Below are 22234 nucleotides of genomic sequence, written 5' to 3' on the forward strand. Positions count from 1 at the left end.
TCATCCCCATACATGAACAAAGGGTAGAGGTGTTCATCACCAGCGCTTAACTTGCATATCGCTTAACAGGACAAATTCTGGAAAAAGGCTATCACAGAGCTGCCAACATTTGATTTGGGTAATCAGGGAGATTTCTGAGAGAGCAGCATCGAACGACTTCATTGTTGGCGGGAACCAAGAATGGCCTTTTAGTGCCCCTGGTGGGGGGGGGGGGGGGGGGCAGGGGGCAGGCCCCCAAAAGCTCTTGGTTTTAAGCCTCTTTGAAACCCTTTTAGAACACATTTTTTCAATGATTTCTCAAAATGGAAGGCTTTGATATGGCACATTTTATTTGCATACAATTGATAACATATGAACTTCACATCATATTTCAGACTATGAACTCCTGTTACCTCTATTGTGAAATGGGGGATGTACTTGTGGAAGGCAAGGACTGGGGTGTGCTTGAGGGTTTTCCTTGAAGTGACTGGTAGGTTGCTTGCTTGAGTTTGCTAAGGAGGTCCTTGCTATACTCCCTTTGGTAGCATGGGACATCTGTGTTGGCAATTTTCTCTGTTAGGAGTGCTTGAAGTGTTTTCAAATTCATTGATCCCCTGAAATCAGTTTTGTTCTTCCTAACAATGCTAAAAACTCTTTCACATGAAGCATTGGAATGTGGTATCACAAGCAAAGATTTCATCACTTTGCTCAGAAGTGTGTATTTCTTTGAGCCATTGCCATCCTCCATCTTTGAAATTGCAGACCATTTCTTGTCTATTCTCAAGTTTTTGTTCAGGATCTCTGGTTCCCCTGAAAAGTCTTCAACCTGGTATTGTGCAAATTCCAGCTCAAGCTTGTCCAGGTCTCCATTCTCTGATTGTCTGTTCAAAATGCAAGGGTACTTTTCAACAAAGTATTGCACAGATGAAAATGACACATCTCTTCTGGAACTGACATCAATCACTTCAGCCTCCTTAAGGAACTTAACATCTAGTGGCCAGGTTTTCAAGGCATAGTCACATGCTGATTCATAATACTTCCTCACCGACAAGTAGAAGTATGTCAAATCAGCATCTGTAAGACGAAGGGGAGAATCATCTTCTGGGCTTGTTGTACTCTCCAGGTATTCCTTGGCATCTTTTCCAATCATTAGATCTTTATCTGACTTCTGGCAATCTCTCTTACCATACTGCACTTTCTTGACATCAGAACATTCAACAATCACTGTTGGCTGCACGAATCTAACAAGCATATCTTGGAAGGTTTTATTAAGCTGCTTATTAAGAATGTGAATGCAGGGTTCTTCTCTCTGTAGGAGTAGGTTGATGTCATCAAAGATCTTGTTACTGTATTTGAGGAAGTAACAATACAGTTTGGTTTGGGGTGATATCAGCAAACGATGGACTCTGACCAGACGTGATTCCTGAAGAATTGGTGCAGTCAAGGTTCCAGCTTTCAGAACAGGTCGCTTGGCAGGTAATGCACCCTGAGGCCCGCTTGATTTCCTTTTCAAAGTCCTTGAAACCGATGAGTATTGCTTTGATGTAGCTGTCAACGAGCTGGTTGATGTAATGGATGTCTTGGCAGTCTTCTCAGCAGATGGTCCTTTCTTTGGTGCAGACATCGAAGTGCTTGTTGTGCTAGATGACTTGGAAGTCTTCTCAGCAGATCCTTTCTTTGGTGCAGACATCGAAGTGTTTGGTGTGCTAGATGACTTGGAAGTCTTCTCAGCAGATGGTCCTTTCTTTGGTGCAGACATCGAAGTGTTTGGTGTGCTAGATGACTTGGAAGTCTTCTCAGCAGATGGTCCTTTCTTTGGTGCAGACATCGAAGTGCTTGGTGTGCTAGATGCCTTGGCAGTCTTCTCAGCTAATGGTCCTGTCTTTGTTGAAACTGGTCTTCTGGTCATTGTGCTACCCTTCATCTCTTCTTTAAAAAAGAGTTGCAGTGGTTGCCACTGTGACAAAAGTCTGTCAATACATAGCCCGAGAGAAAGCCATCGAGTTGCTCCATGCTTCAAAATCTTCCGAACACCAGTATCACACAAAATCTGTAGAGATTTTAAAGCTTTCTGGCGCTTACTACTCTTATCCAGATAGTAGTAAATGTCAATGAGTAGTTCATCAATGGCTATTGGAAGCGCTTTAGAGGCTTTCTCAGCTGTATTGTGCGCCATGTGGCATGGGCATCCTACGACATAACATTCAGAATGTTCCTTCTGTATAAAGGCCGCTACACCCTTGTGTCTACCTAGCATTACGGATGCATTGTCTGCAACAAAGGATATGCAGTTGCTCCATGGAATCTTTTCCTTTGACAGTTCTCTATTGAGAAGCTGGAATATGTTTTCCCCTGTTGAAGCACCATCTGTAAGTGCAGGCAAGCTTAACAATGCCTGAACAACTTTTTCTTTTGTTTCATCAAAATAGTTAAGTAGCACGGGATATAGCTGTTCAGAGCCGCCGTCATTTGACCCATCAGTCGCCAAGCTGAAAACCGAATTCCGAGCCTCTTCAGCAATCAAGGCAGATGTATTCTTGCTCATCGCATGGATCATTGACGAAGTTTTGGTTCTTGCAGAACCGTACTTGGTAGCAATGTTCGAGTCGGGAAACATTTTCTTGAAAATGGGGCCAGCGTGATCTGAAGCAGCAACTGGTAAATTGTGCTCTACCAGAAAGCCTGTAAACAGAGCTTCGGCCTTGGTTGCACTGTCATCACCAGCTGCTGACCTGAAGAAAAAAAACGATATAAAATTAAATTTAAGAAAAACTTTGAAAGGAAAAAAAAAATCAGATTGCAGTTTACATATTCTCTTTAAAAGTTTAAAGGTTAACTACAGTTTTGGTAAAAGCGAATATTTTTATCCCCGAAATTTGTCTTAAAATCTGAATAAAATGAAAAATAGTATCAAGCATATGTTGCACAAAATATTGTGAGAAAAATAAATGAGTATTAGTAAAGCTATTACCTAAAATGTGCTCAAAATATTCATTATCGTTATCCCCGATAATTAACCAAAATCTTCTTCCTTGATAAAGAACACCTTCCCATGCACAGAATTGGATGAAAATTTCAGAATTTATTCTTTTTTATCATTCTGTGGTCAAATCTTTTAAATAACCTTGCATATGCCAGATAATTAACAAAACATCATTGTTACCGAGAGAGGGCGCTAAATACGATTTAACGGTCAAATTCGAATTTTCAAAACTAAGGATCGAAGCAATTCATAAAAATGATGCTATTGTCTTGCAATGTGTGTAACCTAACAAACTATTAAAGTTCATGATACTGGCATAAAACAGTCAACGTGCAGATTAGTATTTCAAATAAAAACATAAAATCGTGAGAAAATCCACCCTTCAAGTCCCGCACACGTGTTTATGAGTAAGTCTAAGTTTTAGGGAGATTAATGAGGTCCCCAACTACTGACGAAATGAACTCAGGTCTATGGTATAGAGGGGTAGACTATTTCTCGATTTTACAAATCTAAGAACTGTTCATACTAACCTGAAAAAGCTCTGTATTCCTTTTGTATTGCCCCTTGCTTTCGCGGTTTGCTTGTGTTTGTCAGATGTGATGTGGCGAAATACATCATTTCTTCCCCCACTCTTGATGGAGATATCTGCGCCGCAAACTGTACAAAATGCGTAGTATTCGCCTTTCGTAGATTTCCCAACACAAGGCCATTCCAAGTGGTAGTCATCTTTATATTTCTGATAATATTTCGACTTCGACATTGTCCTGGATGATATTTTAATACTCAAACAGAGAGCAAAATACAGCCTTGTTTTGGACAAAGTTGACTTACGCCTTCGGAAGATGCAAGTTATATCGATGCGTTCCCAACGGCAAAGGAGATCAGAAAAAAAAAGTCGGCTTCAAAATCCACTCTGCAGTAACACTGCCATGTTGGTATCAAATGATAATCCACTTAAAAATCACATCGCAAAAGTCCCCAAATCAATCCAAAAACTGATGTTGAAATGTGCAGTTTTTTGGGCCGATCGCAGCAGACAAAGTCTGCTTGTTGTATCAGTGCAACTTCTGGCTGCTCTGACGCGACCGATCGGAAACCGGCACCAACGTACCGGGACGCTACGGGGGCCGGCGAGGAAGCCGCCCGGCAGAGCAAGCAGGCGAATTGCTATCACACAAACACCACTCACATTATCACATGTTCCCAATGGTTTGTTAGATTAGCCCGCCAGTCGTTCGGCGTAACTCTCATTTATTACGCTGTTAAATAAAGTACGATATCACGGTAAATTTATATTCGACGACTGGATAACAGGAAAATTCATATTACAGAATTGCCGTGTGTTTGTATACGTACGTACGAACTCAACATGCTAGTCTTGTGAAACAGTCGTTTATGAAAATAATACAACTTAAAATCTGGAAATCCGGGAGATTTTTGCATGGGGTCGGGAAAACGGGATATTGGGTCAAAATCCGGGAGTCTCCCGCAGGATCCGGGAGACTTGGCAGCTCTGCTATCAATTCACTGGTGATAAGAAGATATGTGGAAGTACTTGGGCTTTCCGCTTTATATTACTTTTCCTGATATTGAAATATGGCGTACACAGACTTCTTCTAAAGTGATAAAGAGGTCAATCTGCTGTTCTAGTCTAGCAGCTTTACTGTCACCCTCCAGGTGTAAGGTGTACATCAAGCTGGAATCATTACCAGCACTCAGAATCTAATCCATGCTCTCCTCGATCTCTTCTTTGACAGGCTCCAGTGCTTGCCTCTCTTGGTCTTTCTTTGCTTTAGCTTGAAGACATTGTTTGATCTCCATGCCGATGGCAGCAGCCATGGGAGGGGGTACTGCGTTGCCAATCTGAGGAATAAAGATTTAACAAAAGAGAGTGAAAGACCTTGGTATTAAGTTTGCATCTAGGAAATACAAAAATTGTTTCGTTTTTAAAGTATTGTTAGTAATAGATGAGTACTTGCCGTCAGAATGAGAAGGAAACTATTAGTTTGAGTGCTAATTCATGTGCTATGTATGAGTCTATGGCATGCCCACTGCCTAGGCTATGTCAATGTCAGTGTCACTTAGCTGTGAATGAGATTTACAGCGGGTTTGCGCTGATCCTCACACTCTCGCCAGGCCTAGACTCTAAGCCCTGTGCCATAGCAGCACGCAGCATGGTATAGGGGCTGAACTCACTGCTCACACTATGGGAGGGCCTTGTCTTTGGTCTGTCAAAACTTTCATCTCAGGTAGATGTGGACTCATAATTGTCTATCACTTCTGTCAGTTTATCATGTTAACTGTTATCATCAAAACTAAGTTTGATCTAAATACATATATCTACTGGAGTGATGCTTTATTTTCTGTAATCACTAGCCATTTCACAGGTATTCAGGTATGAAGAAAGTACATCTGTTAGCTGTTGATACTACCAAATCATTGTAATGGGTAGTCACTGAGCATATTCTGTCTACAACCTTGTTGCATTTTTAGTTGAAACAGGAAACCTGAAAATTAGCAATGTTACTGCTTTCTCTTCATTTGACAGATGTCACTCACAGCCCGAGGAGAGGGGCAATGAGTCTGATAGAAACTGCAGTGAGAGTAATGAGGCATGTGCATAGAAGCTGAAGATGGGCAGAGCTAAGCCATAATCAACTAGATGGATCTTCGACTGCACGCAGTTAAGATCCATGAAGCCATGAAGCGATTTTACAAACCAAAACAAAGTAATTTGTAAAATTCAAGTTTGATTGTAATTCATTAACAGGTTCTCAGGATATCCTAATTACAAGCTTTTTTTCCTCTTAAATGTATGACCCTTTGATCTTTGACCTCAAGACACTCAAATCTAATCAGTTCATTGGCTCTGCAAGATACATACATGTCCTGAGTTTGATAGTAATCCGTCCACCAGTTCTTTAGATAACGCGATCACAAGCTATTTTTGCATACATATTGAGCCCTCTGACCTTTGAACTTTGACCTTGCGACCCAGAAATCTAATCAGTTCATTGGCTCTGCAAGATACATACATGACCTAAGTGTGGTAAGAATCTATCAATCAGTTCTTGAGATAACGCGATCACGAGAACGGGACGTACAGACGGACAACCCGAAAAACATAATGCCTCCGGCTACTTCGTAACAGAGGCATAAAAAATCAACCCTTTTCGCCCATTACAACTCCTTTACTGTTGTCCTCATCACCCATTTCCCACCTGGTTGCCATAGTTACTAACCTGTCTGTGCTTGTCCAGGATGGAACCAAAGAAGCGATAGGTATCTGGGAATCCCTGTGAGCGTGCACACTCCCTCACGCTGACAACCCGGTGCTGCTCAGGGTGGAGGACACGCCCCTTTCAAGATAAGAAAAGAATCTTTTTATTCTCTCATATTTTCAATTATTCTACAACAAAGTAGAAGACAAGAGTAAATATCTAGTTACTTATGTGCTGAGAGTAATAAGTAAATGACAGCTTTGGGGGAAAAGATTCACTATTAAATCCTTTTATTCATCATACATCGATGGGATTATATTTAAATAAGTAACTAAATGTATTTCAAATTTAAATTAGAACTCAATGAAGGGATATATCAATACCAAGAAAACATTCTCTATGAGATTGGTAATTAGCAATGAGGAGGAGGTGATTAAAAGCACCATCAAAGTGCACTCAGATGTGAATTAGTGGAGTAGTCTAGCAGTCTGCTCTCTGTCTTTACCTACAACTGACTAAGATCAACTTCAGTTCACAACTCTGGGTCAACGGTAGATTCCAAGATGACAACAATCACACATGTATTTGATTGATACACGTCTGTAAAAACCCAATTGCACACTTAGTATCACGGACAGCATCCTTTCCATGTCTTAAAGTGCTATCACTCTCCTCTTCTCCTTCTTAAAGTGCTATCACTCTCCTCTTCTCCTTCTTAAAGTGCTATCACTCTCCTCCTCTCCTTCTTAAAGTGCTATCACTCTCCTCCTCTCCTTCTTAAAGTGCTATCACTCTCCTCTTCTCCTTCTTAAAGTGCTATCACTCTCCTCTTCTCCTTCTTAAAGTGCTATCACTCTCCTCTTCTCCTCCTCTTCTTTTGACCCACCTGTTTGCCCATAGGCTCAGGGTTGGTGACCGTGGTGCTGAAGAATCCGTCCCACTCCAACCGTCCATACAGCCCCGCCCAGTGGTTGTGCCTGTTACCTGTGTGAGGTAGACACCAGGGGATGAGGGTGCTGAACTGACGATCTGAGGGGTCACACGCCTCCCCCTCTGCACAGGAGCATACCCCTTTCAGAGCACCAGAGGACAACTTGCCGCTCTTCGTGTCCCTGTGAGTGTAGCGCCTGTAATAGGATGGTGAAGCTTATGTTAAATATGACAGCGTTTAAAATTAAAATTAATTTTGAGAACTTGCTGTGAAGCTTATTTGTGGTTTAAGGCGATTGATGGAAATGCGAAGGTCGAGGGTTTAAATCCCGACACGGCACTAATATCCTTTGGCAAGATATGAACCTGCACTTGCTACTCTCCACCCAGGTGTTAAATGGGTACCCGGTAGGATGCGGCCATCATTGTTGGTCAAACAGTTTTTGAGTAATGGCTGGCTGGAATGCTCCCCAGGGAGTGGAGATTGTGCACAGTGTGTGCGCGCAAGCACTGAATCAATGACCGGAGTAATAGTATATTTGTAAAGTGCTATATAAAAACTAAATATTATTATTATTATTATTATTATTATTAGAAATGGGATCTCAGGGGGATTATGACACCATTCGGTTGTTTAAGGCCTTGTCTGACATTGGCACCACCAAATGACTCTCTGTGAGACGAGGGAGTATTTCTTTATTGGCCTACGGGTTTGCTGTGTGCAGACTTGTACACCCATCAATGATATTTCTGATTTCAGCGAGTTGTGAACCTCTCCATATGGAAACGGACAACCCACCCACTTCATGAAAACTTCTTATTAATCATTGCGTCTACGAATGTGACCATTACATGAATAGAGACGCTCTTTCTTCAATGTACGATCGATCCCGTTCTACCACAACGTCACTGCATCAGAACAGCGCCAGCTATGACATAGGTCTGAAGAAACTTGCAACACAGCAAGTGAAAGCTTACCAAAACAGGTCATTTTTCCACAAATTGAGAAGAAAGAACAAGATTTCAAGTTTCAGTACCAATCAGATGATAATTATGCTGGATTTTCTTAATATATATTTTTAAATTGTTATGAGAGCTCCATAGTATTATATCAAAAGCAAGACTTACAGTTTCCTACACGTGGTTCCATCTTTGAGGGGGACAGGAATGTTGGGTAGGTCACGCCAATCTGACCCCGGCGCCAATGGGATGTGCTTCATACGAGCAGCTACGAGAGCGCTCATGTCCTTACACATGTGATCACGTAAGATTGGCTGGTATTGGTTGCCTCGGATCTAGGGGAAATAACAATATATTCTACCAATAGTGACTGATATACAGGAAAAACCAGACTTTTATATGCATGAAATATTTGCTAATCTTGGAGTGGTTCAGATTCACCCAGATTTCATGCCATAAACTTTGTTTATTTGCAGTGAGATGACTTGTGGATGATTGTAATAGACTGTAATGTTTTATCCATTTGATTGTTGTGTATTCTCATCTTTCCTTTTTGTAATCTTTGTAGTTGTCCTACTGAAATTTATAGATTGGAATAAATGTAACACTGACAAATATAGAATCTAGACTACTTATAATTATGCCTATCTTTATATCTATATAAAAGTTTCCTCTAAATCAAGATGCAATTCACCTTCTTTTGGAAGTCTGATTGTGGTTCACCATCATAGGAGATCTCCAACTTCTGAGCCCCGTTGCTGATTGTGGGCAGATCAGACATGCTATCCCTCACAGAGATGGTGCGATAGGGAGCTGATAGGCACCACTGGTTGTTAGATTGGATCTTCTTATCACCGATCATCACACTGAGGGAGCAGGCTCGAGGGGAGAAGACATGGAGGGGTTCTGGGTAGAAGGGAAGCTTCTCGCCCGGTGCTGCAGCCAGGATGATGGCTCTTCGTCTGGTCTGCGGTACACCGTATTGACCGGCTTGGAGAATGCCAAATGTACACTGGAGAAAGACGAGAGAGAGAGAGAGAGAGAGAGAGAGAGAGAGAGAGAGAGAAAGACGAGAGAGAGAGAGAGAGAGAGAGAAAGACGAGAGAGAGAGAGAGAGAGAGAGAGAGAGAGAGAGAGAGAGAGAGAGAGAAAGACGAGAGAGAGAGAGAGAGAGAGAGAGAGAGAGAGACGGGAAAGATATGAATAGAAGGGAAAAAACAGACAAAGCAAAAACAAAAAATAAGATAAGAATGAAGTACAAACTGGGAGGACAAGATCTTCTCTAGTGAAAACATGTAAATTTATTCTGTATGGAGGTTATTTAGAAATTTGACGATTAAAAAAAAGAGAAAATTCAGCCACGAGTCATTCAGATAAATCACGTTTGTACACCAGAAAAACAAACAAATCAACACCAGCCCAACAGTAGACCAACAAAATGTAACATCAGTTATTGTGTGACTAGGGTATTACAGGGAGGCGCAATCAATTTGAGAAAAAAAAAAGGGGGGGGGGGTAGAAGTATAAAAAAACAAACCTGATAGCCCATGCGTATCAGACAGCGCAGAGCCAGCTTCAGAACCATGTTTTTCTTGTATGACACAAAGTTACGAACGTTCTCCAGAAGGAAGAAACGAGGGCGGTAGTAGTCGCAGTAGCTCAGGTACGAAGATATAAGGGAGTTCTGTGGAATAAAAGAAATATAGATTCACGATTCATATTCCTTTAAGAAAGATGTAAGTATGGGAATTAAAGAAAAACGTGTGTAGATCATGGAATGGAACACTTTATTATAAAACTAAAGTTTTCAGAATGAATGAAAGAGGTTTTTACCACAAAAACCATTTGAGAAAATAATAATGAAACAATTATAACTGGGGATTGACAATAATAAAATCATAAAGATGAAATACAGGGGGAAAAATAACTAAGAGTAATAAATACTGTTTCCATGGCAATGACTTGACATCACCCAATCAACAAACTTCTACAAAACATGGAGATCAATAGATCTAATTCACAATTCACAAACATTGAAATCTGACAAAGTTTATTTTACTCCACAACGTTTTGCAATAAATGAAAAAACAGCCAGATTTTATATACCATATTCAAACTTCATTTGTTCAGCATTGACCAATAGCTTACCTTGAATTTAGAATATTCTCTGGAGTTGAATCTGTTCATTCCACTGAAACCCTGGCATGGTGGTCCACCACATAGGAGTTCTACATCACCCTTCTGAGGTAACTTCTGCCCAGTACGACTTGTCTTGTCTCCCTGAAAAAGTTTCATTGAAAAGCCAGGTTTATGCACAACATTATGGCGAGAGTGCCTGTTTGCGCACAGCCCTTGTCTGTGCATATTCAAGTTTAACTGCGTGATTCTAATAAAAGAAAGCATGCAACAAACACAATTTGTTTTCTTTCTATTGTATATATTCGTGCAAAAACAATGTTTCAGACTATCATTCTGGATTTTGTATTTGTTACAAAAAAATGTGATCAAAGAACAGCTTCAAACTTTCAGCACTTGAGGCACAAAATCCTGCCACATGTACAATTTTGCATCAGTTATGTTTACCTTACCCTTCTTCCTCAAATCCAAAATATGGGTTCTAAAAGAAGAATAGTGGTCACAGGAATCCCCATTTAGGATATGTCTCTTGGAAATATATTTGAGACAATGTTTTCAAAATTCATGGTGAGATGAAACTAAATCCCAAATTACCTCTCTGTCCTGGAATTAATACAGGAACCACCCAATTCATGAACAGCAAAAACTTGATAAATTTGGGCAAATGTTGTATTAACAGTCTCAACCTAATGTTGGTTACTGAACAATGATATTCAATATAAATTTTTCTACTAGTACATGATGAGTATTACCTGCATAACCAGCCTGAGTAACTCATTACAGTCATCACTGAAGACTGTAGAGCCTGGATTGTTGAGTCTGAAGGCTTGTGCAGCAGGCTCCTCCTTCTCTATGGCCCAGCTAGATTCACAGATACCAGCTTGATGGAATCCCTCAGATAGACCTGATGCAAGTAAACAATGATGTCATCACATTTCAGAATCAACATTATTTTTATCCCAGTTATCATTTGGGGAGGGTGGAGGGTGCTAGCTTTTTACTTTTGTTCTATCCCCACACACTCTCTCTCTCACTATCATCACTCTGGCAGTCATTTACTAATTCTATCATCGTCATCAACATCATACAACTTGTTTACCACACTCCTCCTCCTCCTCCTACACATCGATCATCATCATCATCATTTTGGCCATATCTCCATTACCATCATGATCACTTCATTAATTCTGCTGCATTACCATATAGGTTCATAATATATAGTACATATATTATACATAATTTTTGATATACATTTTTTTTTCTTTCTTTCTTCCCCGTAGCATGAGAGTAATTTTAATTGCTTCATTCTTGTAATTAAGTGAAATGTTATTCGTTATTGTATAATTGTGTTAAGTGGGGGCACGCAACAAGAGTCCTATCTCGCACCCCGGGGCAACGTGTCTGACACGGCCGGTTGTAGCAACTACTTCGAAGATCAAGATTAAGATTAAGATTGAGAATAATAATAATTTAGACTTAGACTTAGAGTAATATTAAGATTACGATTAAGATCAAGACCAACATAACATAATGAAAATGCCCAATAGAGCAGCATCCCAGAGCAATTCCGCTGAGGGACCCCTCTCACGACCGGCCCTGACGGTGCTATCATGGAACGCCGAAGGTATATCAGATGCCAAGGAGGAAGTCCTTGCACATATGTGCAAACGAATGAACTGCGATGTGCTATGTCTTCAAGAGACTCACCGCGGCAGCGACAATCCACGGCCCAAGATCAAGGGTATGAAGCTTGCCATCGAGCGGCCACATCGCCAATATGGAAGTGCTATCTTCATGAACGAGAAGATCAGACCGGATTCTACATCCTATACCCACAATAACGACATCGAAGTGCTGAATGTGACAATCAAAGGACTAACGATCTCCTCCATCTACAAGCCACCAAACATAAGTTTTTCGTATCCTTCCACCACTACCAATAGGCATATTGTAATTGGCGATTACAACAGCCACAGCACGCAATGGGGATATGATACCACTGGAGATGATGGAGCACTAGTTGAAACATGGGCCCAAAACAACGACCTAAAACTAATCCACGATCCAAAGCTCCCAAAGTCTTTCGCCAGTGCCCGCTGGAAGAGACGTTACAACCCGGATCTAGTTTTCTGCAGCAGGCTGCTTGCTCCCACCAGTCGTAAGTTTGTAGCTGAGCCGATTCCAAGATCCCAACACCGACCCATCGGCATTCAACTGACTGCAGTTATCACACCAAACAAGACCCCGTTCAAGCGCAGGTTCAACTTTGCTAAGGCAGACTGGCCTGCTTTCACCGAACACCTTGATCATGCCCTAACACATCTCCCTGCAGATCCAAAGAACTATGAATCCTTCATAGATATAGTCAAGAAGGTGTCACGTACACATATCCCAAGAGGCTGCCGCACGACATACATTCCAGGCATCGATGAGGAATCAAGTCAGCTTCTGGCAAACTACACCACAGCCTACGACACAGATGCCTTCTCAGAGGATACCATCAACCTTGGAGAAGAGCTTATATCAAGGATATCTCAACGACATAGGCAGATGTGGCAGCACATGATTGAAACAACAGACTTAAGACACAGCAGCAGGAAAGCGTGGGCCACCATACGCAAGCTCGGAATTGACAGCACCAGAGCTCAACAGCATTATAATGTTACGGCTGACGAAGTAGCAAATCAGCTGTTGAAAAATGGAAAGGCCCCCAAGACGACTAATTCACACAGGCACAAACTACCTGGAGTTGACCAGAACATGTCTCTTTTCACAAGACCTATTTCTGAAGAAGAACTACAGAAAGGTATCTCCACGCTACACGTCAACAAGGCGGCAGGCATCGATGACATCAGATCGGAGCAGATCAAACACATGGGCTCTGTAGCACAGAAATGGCTGCTAGACATGTTTAACAACTGCATCGAGAACACATGTGTCCCAAAACAGTGGCTCCGAACCAAAGTCGTCGCTATCCTCAAGCCAGGAAAGGACTCGAACGAAGCCAAGAACTTTCGACCGATCTCGCTCCTGTGCCAAACATACAAGCTGCTTGAACGCCTTATTCTCAACAGAATTGGGCCTCACGTTGACAGCCAACTGAACTGTGAGCAGGCAGGTTTCCGACCAGGAAAATCCACCACGGGACAACTTCTCAACCTGACCCAACACATCGAAGACGGTTTTCAGAACAACCTCATCACAGGTGCAGTATTTGTGGATTTATCTGCGGCTTATGACACTGTCAATCACCGAAGGCTACAGACAAAACTTCATGACATCACAAATGACCTCAAACTCACCAGATTCATTCAGAAGATGATGCAGAACAGACGCTTCTTTGTCGAACTGGATGGGCAGAAGAGCAGATGGCGGAAACAGAAAAACGGTCTCCCCCAGGGTGGCGTCCTGGCGCCAACACTCTACAACATATACACTGCTGACATCCCTTCAACAGAGAACACTCGAAACTTCATCTATGCAGATGACACCTGCATCACAGCCCAGCATAGTACCTTCGAAGCTGTTGAACTCCATCTCAACACAGCGCTCGCAAGCCTTTCGGAGTACTACAGAGCAAACTACCTACGGGCAAACCCATCCAAGACTCAGGTGTGTGTTTTCCACTTGAAGAACAGGGAGGCAAAGAGAGAACTGAAGCTAAAGTGGAACAATGTGCAACTTAACCACTGCGAGCATCCAGTGTATTTAGGTGTAAAACTTGACCGCACTTTATCCTTCAAGAAACATATCGAGAAGACAATAGGCAAAGTAGAATCTCGAAATGCCATCATCGGGAAGCTAGTATCTTCACACTATGGCGCTGACCCCAAAACTGTACAAAGTGCAGCTGTTGCTCTATGCATGTCATCCGCAGAATATGCTTGCCCAGTTTGGAGCAGATCAGCCCATGTGAAGAAGCTTGACACCACACTCAATAACACATATCGAAAGATAACAGGATGTCTGAAACCAACAAAAGTTGAGGAGATATATCACCTCGCTGGCATTGGATCTCCTAACCAAAGGCGCACTAACACCTGCCTAAAGGAACGGATGAAGCAGGCGACAGATGACAGACACATGCTACACGGATACTTACAACCCCACAAACGACTTATATCCCGACACAGCTTCCTCGATTCTGTCCCACCACCTGAACAGAATCCTCCACCATCAGTCAAGCCCGTACTCATCAAAGGTCTTAACCTGAAGTGGCCGGAGTGGCAATGCCTAAATCGAATGCGGACGAGAATGGGACGGTGTAAGGTCAATATGGCAAGATGGGGCTATGCCCATGAAGGAGATACTCTCTGCGACTGCGGAGAGACTCAGACGATGGACCACCTCTTGCAGTGCGGCGGAACGGGTTGCACAGATGAAGACCTGTCCCTTGTTAATGAAACGGCCATTGCAGCAATCGAGCGATGGAAGAACTTAATTTAATTTAATTTACTTCTAAGTTAAGGAACTTTACATTACTATCTTGATCTAAGGAGACACGAACGAACGAACTTCATTATTTTCAAAACATCAGAACCTCAACAAAAAATCATGCGCTGTAGAAGCTCTGACTCGCTTTCTTCTTTCTTAAGATTACTTCCTTTAAAATACAGTACAACTGACACTCATCCTTGAATGAAGTAATTATATTGTCTATTTGGAGCTAGATGGGTGTTAACTCATATGCTTAGTGTTAGGGTCCTTTTAGCTCTGATATGTTGACTCACCTCCACATCCAGCAAATACATCCAGGCATTTCAGTTTCTGGAAAGGATTATCGGTTGATTCTTTCTCTTCCTGCTTCTCCGTCTTTCCTTTGGCCTTGCCTTTACCTTTTCCTTTTCCCTGTGAAGATACCATAGCAGACAGTATTTCTTTAGAAACAGATCAAGAAGTAGTATCACTCAAGTAATGTCAAAATATTTTCACATGACGAAAAAAAAAAAAAAAATCGAAGACAAAACATCAATTTTACAGTAGATTAACAGAACTAAATATGTAGAAAATGAGATTCTCAGGAACTTATGAAAACATTTGAATAAATATGATTACTTAACCTTTTCCGTTTCAAATGAAACATTCATAAATGTGAAGAGGTGTTGCCTAAATAATGCCTAATTAGACCAATACCCAACAACTTTTTCCTAATATCCCATATCTGTATCTTGAAAGATCAATTATCACCCCTTCGGTACCATGGCAGCAAATCCCACTTGAGAATGTATAGGCCTGGATTAAAGATGAGTAGTTTTGCCTTGTCTCTGTGAAACAGAAATAGAATCTTACATTCTGGAAAATATCAATATGGGAGTAATTTTACAGGTATGCCTCCTGCAACAGCGAAACAAGAAACACAAATTCAGAATGAAACTTTTGAGGATCACTTATGAAAATTGTGTGGATACACAGTAGCACTGAAGAGGTTGAGCAATTTCGGTATCTAAAACTGTGATATTCTGTGCCAAACTTTTGCCTCATTGCAAGTTTATTCAGTGTGTCTAGCCCCCTCTCTCAGTATAATTATTAAGGTCTCAACTTGTAGATCACATCAACAGAATATTGTTACAAGGTTGAGCAATTTCTTTGCAAAAAAATGAGCAAGACCGTACCTTTCCTTTCATCCTGTTACTGCGTGATTTACTAGGAGGGTCTTCAAAACACTTCCTCTTGCTGTCATAGGCCTGATAAACATCAAAATAGAGATAGATGTCAATAAGCATTATTAATAATAAAGCTTTGAAATTCAGAAAAAAAGTTACTAATACAAACTAAAGAGAGTCCATTGCAAACTCCTAAATTGTGTACACCACTAGAATGTACAAGCACTGCAAAGTCACAATTTCTCAAACATATACTTTTGGGTTGAAAGAAAACCTCTAATAGACTAATTCTAAACATTTAGATAATAACAAATTCACTAAAATACTGGAAATGAACTAATTCACATCATGAACATTGTAGTTAGTTTTAATTCTAAACTAGAAGATAAAAGTTTACAGAGATTATTTGCACATAATTATGTAAATTTCACTCTGCATTTCCAAATTGTTAATCTGTATCAAATATTCAAAACCTAGTTTCTATATATTCACCTCTCTAAAATAGAACTTGTGAGGGCCTCCTGCACTGTACTCGTCTACACTGACATTGAGATCCTCTGCACAGACCACTGAACATTGACCCTGTACATCACTCAGCTCAACTATAGCCTCTGGTCATATGGACAGAAATGGGAAAGCATGCAGATTAACATCATAATTAAACAAGTATTATCAATGATAAATAGATTCTTATTTCCTTTACATCGTAGAAATAAAAAATAAATATCTATTAAAGAGAAGGTTGAGTTCTGGGAAGAGGTGAAAAATAATTTGCGAACTTTATCATTCTTATTATGCAAGTGTGGAAGAACATCAGGTAAGACATTTTCCCTGAAAAGCATGGCTCTTCAAATGCCTAATTCTTATTCTAAATATGTCATGTTCGTAAAACTCGGGGGGCCGGTTTTTTACGCCAAGTGTTCATGTAGTCCCATATACATCTTTCTGTGTACAGTGTTTGTAACTTTACCAAGACTTGGCCAAATTTCTTATCATTTTGATAATTCCAGAACCTTGCAATACACACAAATTCTTATATGCTAGATGATCAACCTTTTCTGGTCGATTCCACACCGTTTCTTTTACAATGCAATCGCATGACCAGAACTCAACTTCATCTTTAAGATATTTCATTGACATTAAAAGAGAAGGAACTTTCAGAAAGGAATAAGTGTTGGTATAAAAATGTGCAGACATATCAAAAGAGATCATTAAGTGTAGAAATGTATTATTAAAAAAAAAAGTAGAAAGACAAAGACATGTGTAGGCATGCAGCAATATCTGTATCTTTCAACACACACACAAGAGCGAATATGCTTTAGGGTCTTTTATTGCATGCAGCCCTTTTTGCACCCCTATTCATCATTCAATTATTTGACACTTGCTCTTGTGACAAATGATCAGTATTCCAAAACCGAACTTAGCAGCAAAGACTACCTCTCACTAACCATAACCGTAACCCTAGTTAGATCTAACTGAAACCTTACCCTCGCCCTATATCCTGGATGAAATAAAGCCCAGTGCAAATGTCCGGTCACAAATATGTCAGGTGACATCATGCACATCATATCATTGGTAGAGCAGTAGAGCACCTTTTCCACTCTAAATAAAAGTGTAAGATTCAAGTTACCAAGCAGTTTCCAACAGTATCCGGATACCTCCCTTCAACTTGGCACCAAACACTACATCTAATCATAACCCTAACCCTAATTTGATCTAAAAACCATATAAAGTGTGAATTCAATGAGTGCAGATGGTTTCCGATGTGAACATATTATTTATGAAGAATGATTTACCTTCTTCACTCCAGTATAGGACATTGAGGTCAGCTTGGTAAGCAGCTGTCCTGCCTTTGTGAGTATTCTCAGGCCGGTACAGCTTGTTGACCTGTAGCTTGACCTTAGAGTTGGACTTGGTTGTGTAGATGGCAACGATCTTACCGATCCGGAAGGGTTCGGGACACTCCAGGTTGCTGCCTTTGACGTACTCTGAATGTTTACGATAGTTCTCAGGGTACAGGTCCTCGTCCTATTTTGAAAGGTTTTAAAAAATATTACAGAAATATATAACCAAATCAAAAATGATTTCCTTAGCTTTGAAAAGCTCTGATTAATATTTATATAAGTTTGATATATTACCTTTCATTAAATTGAATGGCAATTATTCATAATGACAATGTATAGGGATTAATTACTTATTTTAATTTATCTATTTTTTAGTGGGGGGGGGGGGGGCGGCTCATATTGATTAAAAACATTACTGCATAAATATAACATTTTTTTACAGGTCCCTTGCTCTTAAATGAAAAGTTATCAAAATAGAAAGTATAGAATTTACAAAGAACTATATTATTTGTTAGATTAAATATCTGTAATGACACTATAATGCAATGTATCAAACATACCACATCTTTCTTTGATATTGGTTTCTTGGTAACAACTTTCTGTTTGATGTTGAACGAGAATGCTTCTGGGAGGAGGTAGACACCGTCACCAATCTGGAACTCATTACCCTTGAAGTGGCAGGAGCTAGTCAAACATGGAAACGTTATGAAAATTATGTGAATTTGTGGTAAAAGGTATGATGTATTCAATGTCACCATCCTCTTCACCCTCATGGACATCATCACTGTCATCACCACCATCATCACTGCCATCTTCATCATCATCATCATCATCATCATCATCATCATCATCATCATCATCATCATCATCATCATCATCATCGTCTTCATCATCATCACCACCATCATCATCTTCATCATCATCTTCATCACTACTATCATCATCATCATCATCATCACTGTCATCACCACCACCATCATCATCACTACTATCATCATCATCATCATCATCATCATCATCACCACCATCATCTTCATCATCATCACTACTATCATCATCATCATCACTGTCATCACCACCACAATCACTGCCATCTTCATTTTCATCATCATCATCACCATCACTACTATCATCATCATCATCATCATCATCACCACCGCCACCACCACTACCAACATCACTGTCATCAACACCACCATAACTGCCATCATCATCACCATTATCATCATTACTGTCGTCACCACCGCCATCACCACCACCACCACCATCACTGTCATCACCACCACCATCACTGCCAGCAGCAGCAGCATAATCAACCATAGCAACTATCATGTTTTAGCTACCTGTATGTAATCCTGGAGGAATCCTCTTGATCTTCCAACTTGGTACCTGGTCTTGGGCTTTCTTTCTGCAAAAGAAGAATGCATAACAGATCGAGTCAAATGAATTTGAATACTTGTATAAACAAATATTTTCTAACAAAATAATGGAGGCTCTGTCATTTAAAGAGAAGGCTGATTTCTGGGAAGGTGAAAAATAATTTGTGAGCATTATCATTGTTATTATGCAAGTGTGGAAGAAGATCAGAGAAAAAAATCTTCCCTGAAAGCATGGCTCTTCAAATGCCTTTATATTTTAAATATGACAGCAGCTTAAAAATGAGGCCAGATTTTTACGTCACATATTTCTGTAATCCCACATACATCTTTCTGTGTACAGGGCTTGTTACTTTACCAAGACTGGGCCAAATTTCTTAACAGTTTGATGACTCCAGAACCTTGCAGTACACACTAATATGATCGATTCCACACCCGTTTCTTTCACAATGCAATCGCATGACCAGAACTTTTACTTCAGCAGAGTAACATGCAGGCAAGGAAAAATGTAGATCATGACCCAAGTTATTTTCATTATTTCCATTTTACATCTCTTTCAGATGTGTCTACATCAAACAGAGAGACAGGATCAGACTGACTCTCTTGATTAAAACCCTGTGCAGATTATAAGCAACCTAACTAAACATACCAAGACAAATAACATGTGCAAATGAATGGCAAGAAGCAATTCTTTACAATAAAATAGTTGTATGCAACCATGGCCCATGTACATACCTTTTGATTTGCAGACACGTAAAGTGCACTACACGTCACTGATTCTATTGTGCTGTGATGGGTTTTTGAAGTGGTTTATCTCATATATCTTAACTGGGCTTTACTGTTAATTGCATCTGGTATAAAGCTCTCTTCTCTCACCTCTTGTATTCTCTCCATCTTGAGGCAGCAGCTGCAGAAGCGATGAGCAGGAACATCGTCAGGTCTGCTCAGAAGCTCATAGTCCTCAAACCGAGCAAGGTCAGGATCGTACCACTTCTGGTAGAAAAATGTCTTCCCATCATCCTCCTTGATGACATGGTCTGTCTCAGGGTCATCAATGCCGCCTAACATGGACCAATCGGGTGAGGGGGCTTTGTAGATGACGGAGCAATTGTCATTGACGGAGGCAAGGTAGGTGTCTTGACATTCATCAATGGGGAACAGTTCAAGAGGGTCGGATGCTTCTCCCAAAACAGTTTCTGAGCCATATCTAGAGAAATAAAATGAGAGATCAACATGTGTGAGTATTGCAGATATGATATGATAGTAAGTGTTACACAGCCAATCAACATAGGATTGCAATGTAATCATAACATGTAAAAACATTTAGTAGTTTTAAAAGTATGAACTGCAACTGTGTGTCCTTCACGAGCTATGTCAAACATTTCCTTCCTATCAATGACAACATGCAAGGAACCTAAAACATTTATACTTTCAAAATTCCACATTAAATTTGTTTTTTATTATTGCGATATAAAAAAAACATTGTACATGGCAGCCTAGCAGCTGAATTGAGTACAACTTACATTAATAATAACACAAGAATACTGTGCAAACGACAAAGTCATTAAAAATAGTACATTCATAGCAAAATCCAGTCATAATCCTCTGGCATTCATCTTCATTTTATCACTCTCAACTAAGGTGACGTGATGATACAGAAGAAGAAATTCCTTGAATGCTTTATCATAGAAGCTAAGGGTTCTAAACATATCATATAATTTTTCGAAATTCCACAATCATTACAGGAGGCATTTTACACTCTCAAAAGCCAACATAAAAAATTATCGAGTGCACATGCTATTTGGACAAGAGACAAAAATCCTTTTGGAACCAACAAAATATCTGGGAACCCTGTAGCTTGACTATAGCCTAGTTAATAAAATATTCAGAACTTTGTATCTTAAGGACATCCAACTATTATTGATCAGGTTGAAGGTGTATGGTGCTCTTGAAACATCTCGCAAACAGACAAATAAGAAATAAGGCTATTTGGCCTAACTCACACAAACCACTGTGCATGGAACATCATTTCTCCATCGCTATCCTGCCACATGTAAATCACCCTTGCGATGAAGAGAGGTTTGGTTGGATCATCGGGATGAATCTGAACACAATCCCCATTCTCAATCTAAAGATGGCGGCAACAAACAAAGAGCAGGAAATTATTAACACCCTTCCCAAGTTTTGTAACTTTTTAAGTATGTAAACAATTGATTTGTCCCCATTTACGTTTCTTGAGAATGTCGAATTTTGAAGCTTAAATCTAAAAGTATTCAACAAAGGCCCTAATTCAACCAGTCCATCTTTAATTCTTGAGCTATGAAAAAAACAAAAAATATCAAATTTAAAAGTGAGTGGTATAAATAATTCAGTTGTTAACTTTAAGTTTCTCTGAAGGATACAAGGCTATTTCTTACCTGTTGACTTTACCAAAAGAATTTTTTTCCTAGACTTTATTCAACTTTTTAAAATTACAAACTTTGTGGTATAAATTTGACTGATGGTATACACAGGACTGTAGGAGAGCAAGAGAAAAGTGACTTGTTTCTGACTAAATTGGTTTCTTTGTTGCATACTGTCTGTCATGACTGGATTGCATCAGTTGTATTGAGAATGTTCACAGTGAAAAAGTTATTCTCTACCCATACCAAGATACCTCTACTTAACTAGTAGAGCCCATTAAAACGTAAACATTGACCAAAAAGAAAGATCTAAGCTAACCTTCTGATCGTCAATCATGGCTGCCTTGTAGAACGCACGGTCTTTGGTCACCTCTTCTGGCTCACCGATCCATGTAACCTTGGCCTGATGGGATATGAAGGATACAAGTTTGTTACCATGGACATTGAAAGCTAGAATATTTCTGAAACTCATGGAAAATGTCATTTTATCAGTCAGTCTACCGATTTGTATTGAGAAAGATTGACAATGATAAAAACCATCATCTTTACTCATATACGTTCTTGCATTCTTCCGTAGAGCTTGTGTACAATGAAACCTGCCTTTGCATCCCTGTGTATATGAAGACCCCCGATCTACAAAACTAAACGGATCTTCGACCGTGCACAGAATATAGTGATTACAAGCTAATCTTCATATACATGTATGACCCTTTGATCTTTAACCTCATGACCCAAAATTTCAACCAGTTCATTGGCTCTGCAAGATACATACATGTTGGGACCACTGGTGCACTTTTTGA

At 40.1% G+C, this 22234-nt stretch overlaps 2 protein-coding genes across 2 annotated transcripts in view; both read right to left on the minus strand.

Annotated features, from left to right (window-relative positions):
* Positions 1-293: 293 nt before the first annotated feature.
* LOC105439660 lies at positions 294-4484 on the minus strand. The gene is made up of 2 exons (XM_030997756.1): positions 3493-4484; positions 294-2711 (listed from the first exon to the last, which is right to left on the minus strand). The coding sequence occupies exons 1-2, from the start codon at positions 3720-3722 to the stop codon at positions 395-397; spliced, it is 2547 nt and encodes an 848-aa protein (XP_030853616.1). The 5' UTR covers positions 3723-4484; the 3' UTR covers positions 294-394.
* LOC574665 (DNA (cytosine-5)-methyltransferase PliMCI) overlaps positions 4477-22234 on the minus strand; it is a 34153-nt gene continuing 16395 nt past the window's right edge. Inside the window, exons 17-33 of the mRNA XM_030997755.1 lie at positions 21754-21837; positions 21036-21160; positions 19909-20239; positions 19000-19064; positions 18217-18340; positions 17609-17840; positions 16305-16423; positions 15822-15893; positions 14940-15057; positions 10962-11113; positions 10222-10353; positions 9611-9757; positions 8768-9085; positions 8242-8408; positions 7070-7310; positions 6205-6321; positions 4477-4825 (exon numbers count right to left, since the gene is read on the minus strand). Coding sequence (XP_030853615.1) covers positions 4685-4825; positions 6205-6321; positions 7070-7310; positions 8242-8408; positions 8768-9085; positions 9611-9757; positions 10222-10353; positions 10962-11113; positions 14940-15057; positions 15822-15893; positions 16305-16423; positions 17609-17840; positions 18217-18340; positions 19000-19064; positions 19909-20239; positions 21036-21160; positions 21754-21837 — 2685 coding nt within the window. The 3' untranslated portion in view covers positions 4477-4684. The remainder of the gene's footprint in view (positions 4826-6204; positions 6322-7069; positions 7311-8241; positions 8409-8767; positions 9086-9610; positions 9758-10221; positions 10354-10961; positions 11114-14939; positions 15058-15821; positions 15894-16304; positions 16424-17608; positions 17841-18216; positions 18341-18999; positions 19065-19908; positions 20240-21035; positions 21161-21753; positions 21838-22234) is intronic.

The sequence above is a fragment of the Strongylocentrotus purpuratus genome, unplaced genomic scaffold (assembly GCF_000002235.5).
Source record: "Strongylocentrotus purpuratus isolate Spur 01 unplaced genomic scaffold, Spur_5.0 spur5_scaffold_4, whole genome shotgun sequence".
Taxonomy (NCBI): Eukaryota; Metazoa; Echinodermata; class Echinoidea; order Camarodonta; family Strongylocentrotidae; genus Strongylocentrotus; species Strongylocentrotus purpuratus.

What these genes read in the sequence shown, in the direction of transcription:
- LOC105439660 (XM_030997756.1), bottom strand. Translation starts at nt 3,722, where the DNA reads ATGTCGAAGTCGAAATATTATCAGAAATATAAAGATGACTACCACTTG. An exon ending in GGAATACAGAGCTTTTTCAG is followed by an intron (nt 2,712 to 3,492) that starts GTTAGTATGAAC and finishes TTTTTTCTTCAG; the next exon opens with GTCAGCAGCTGGTGATGACA.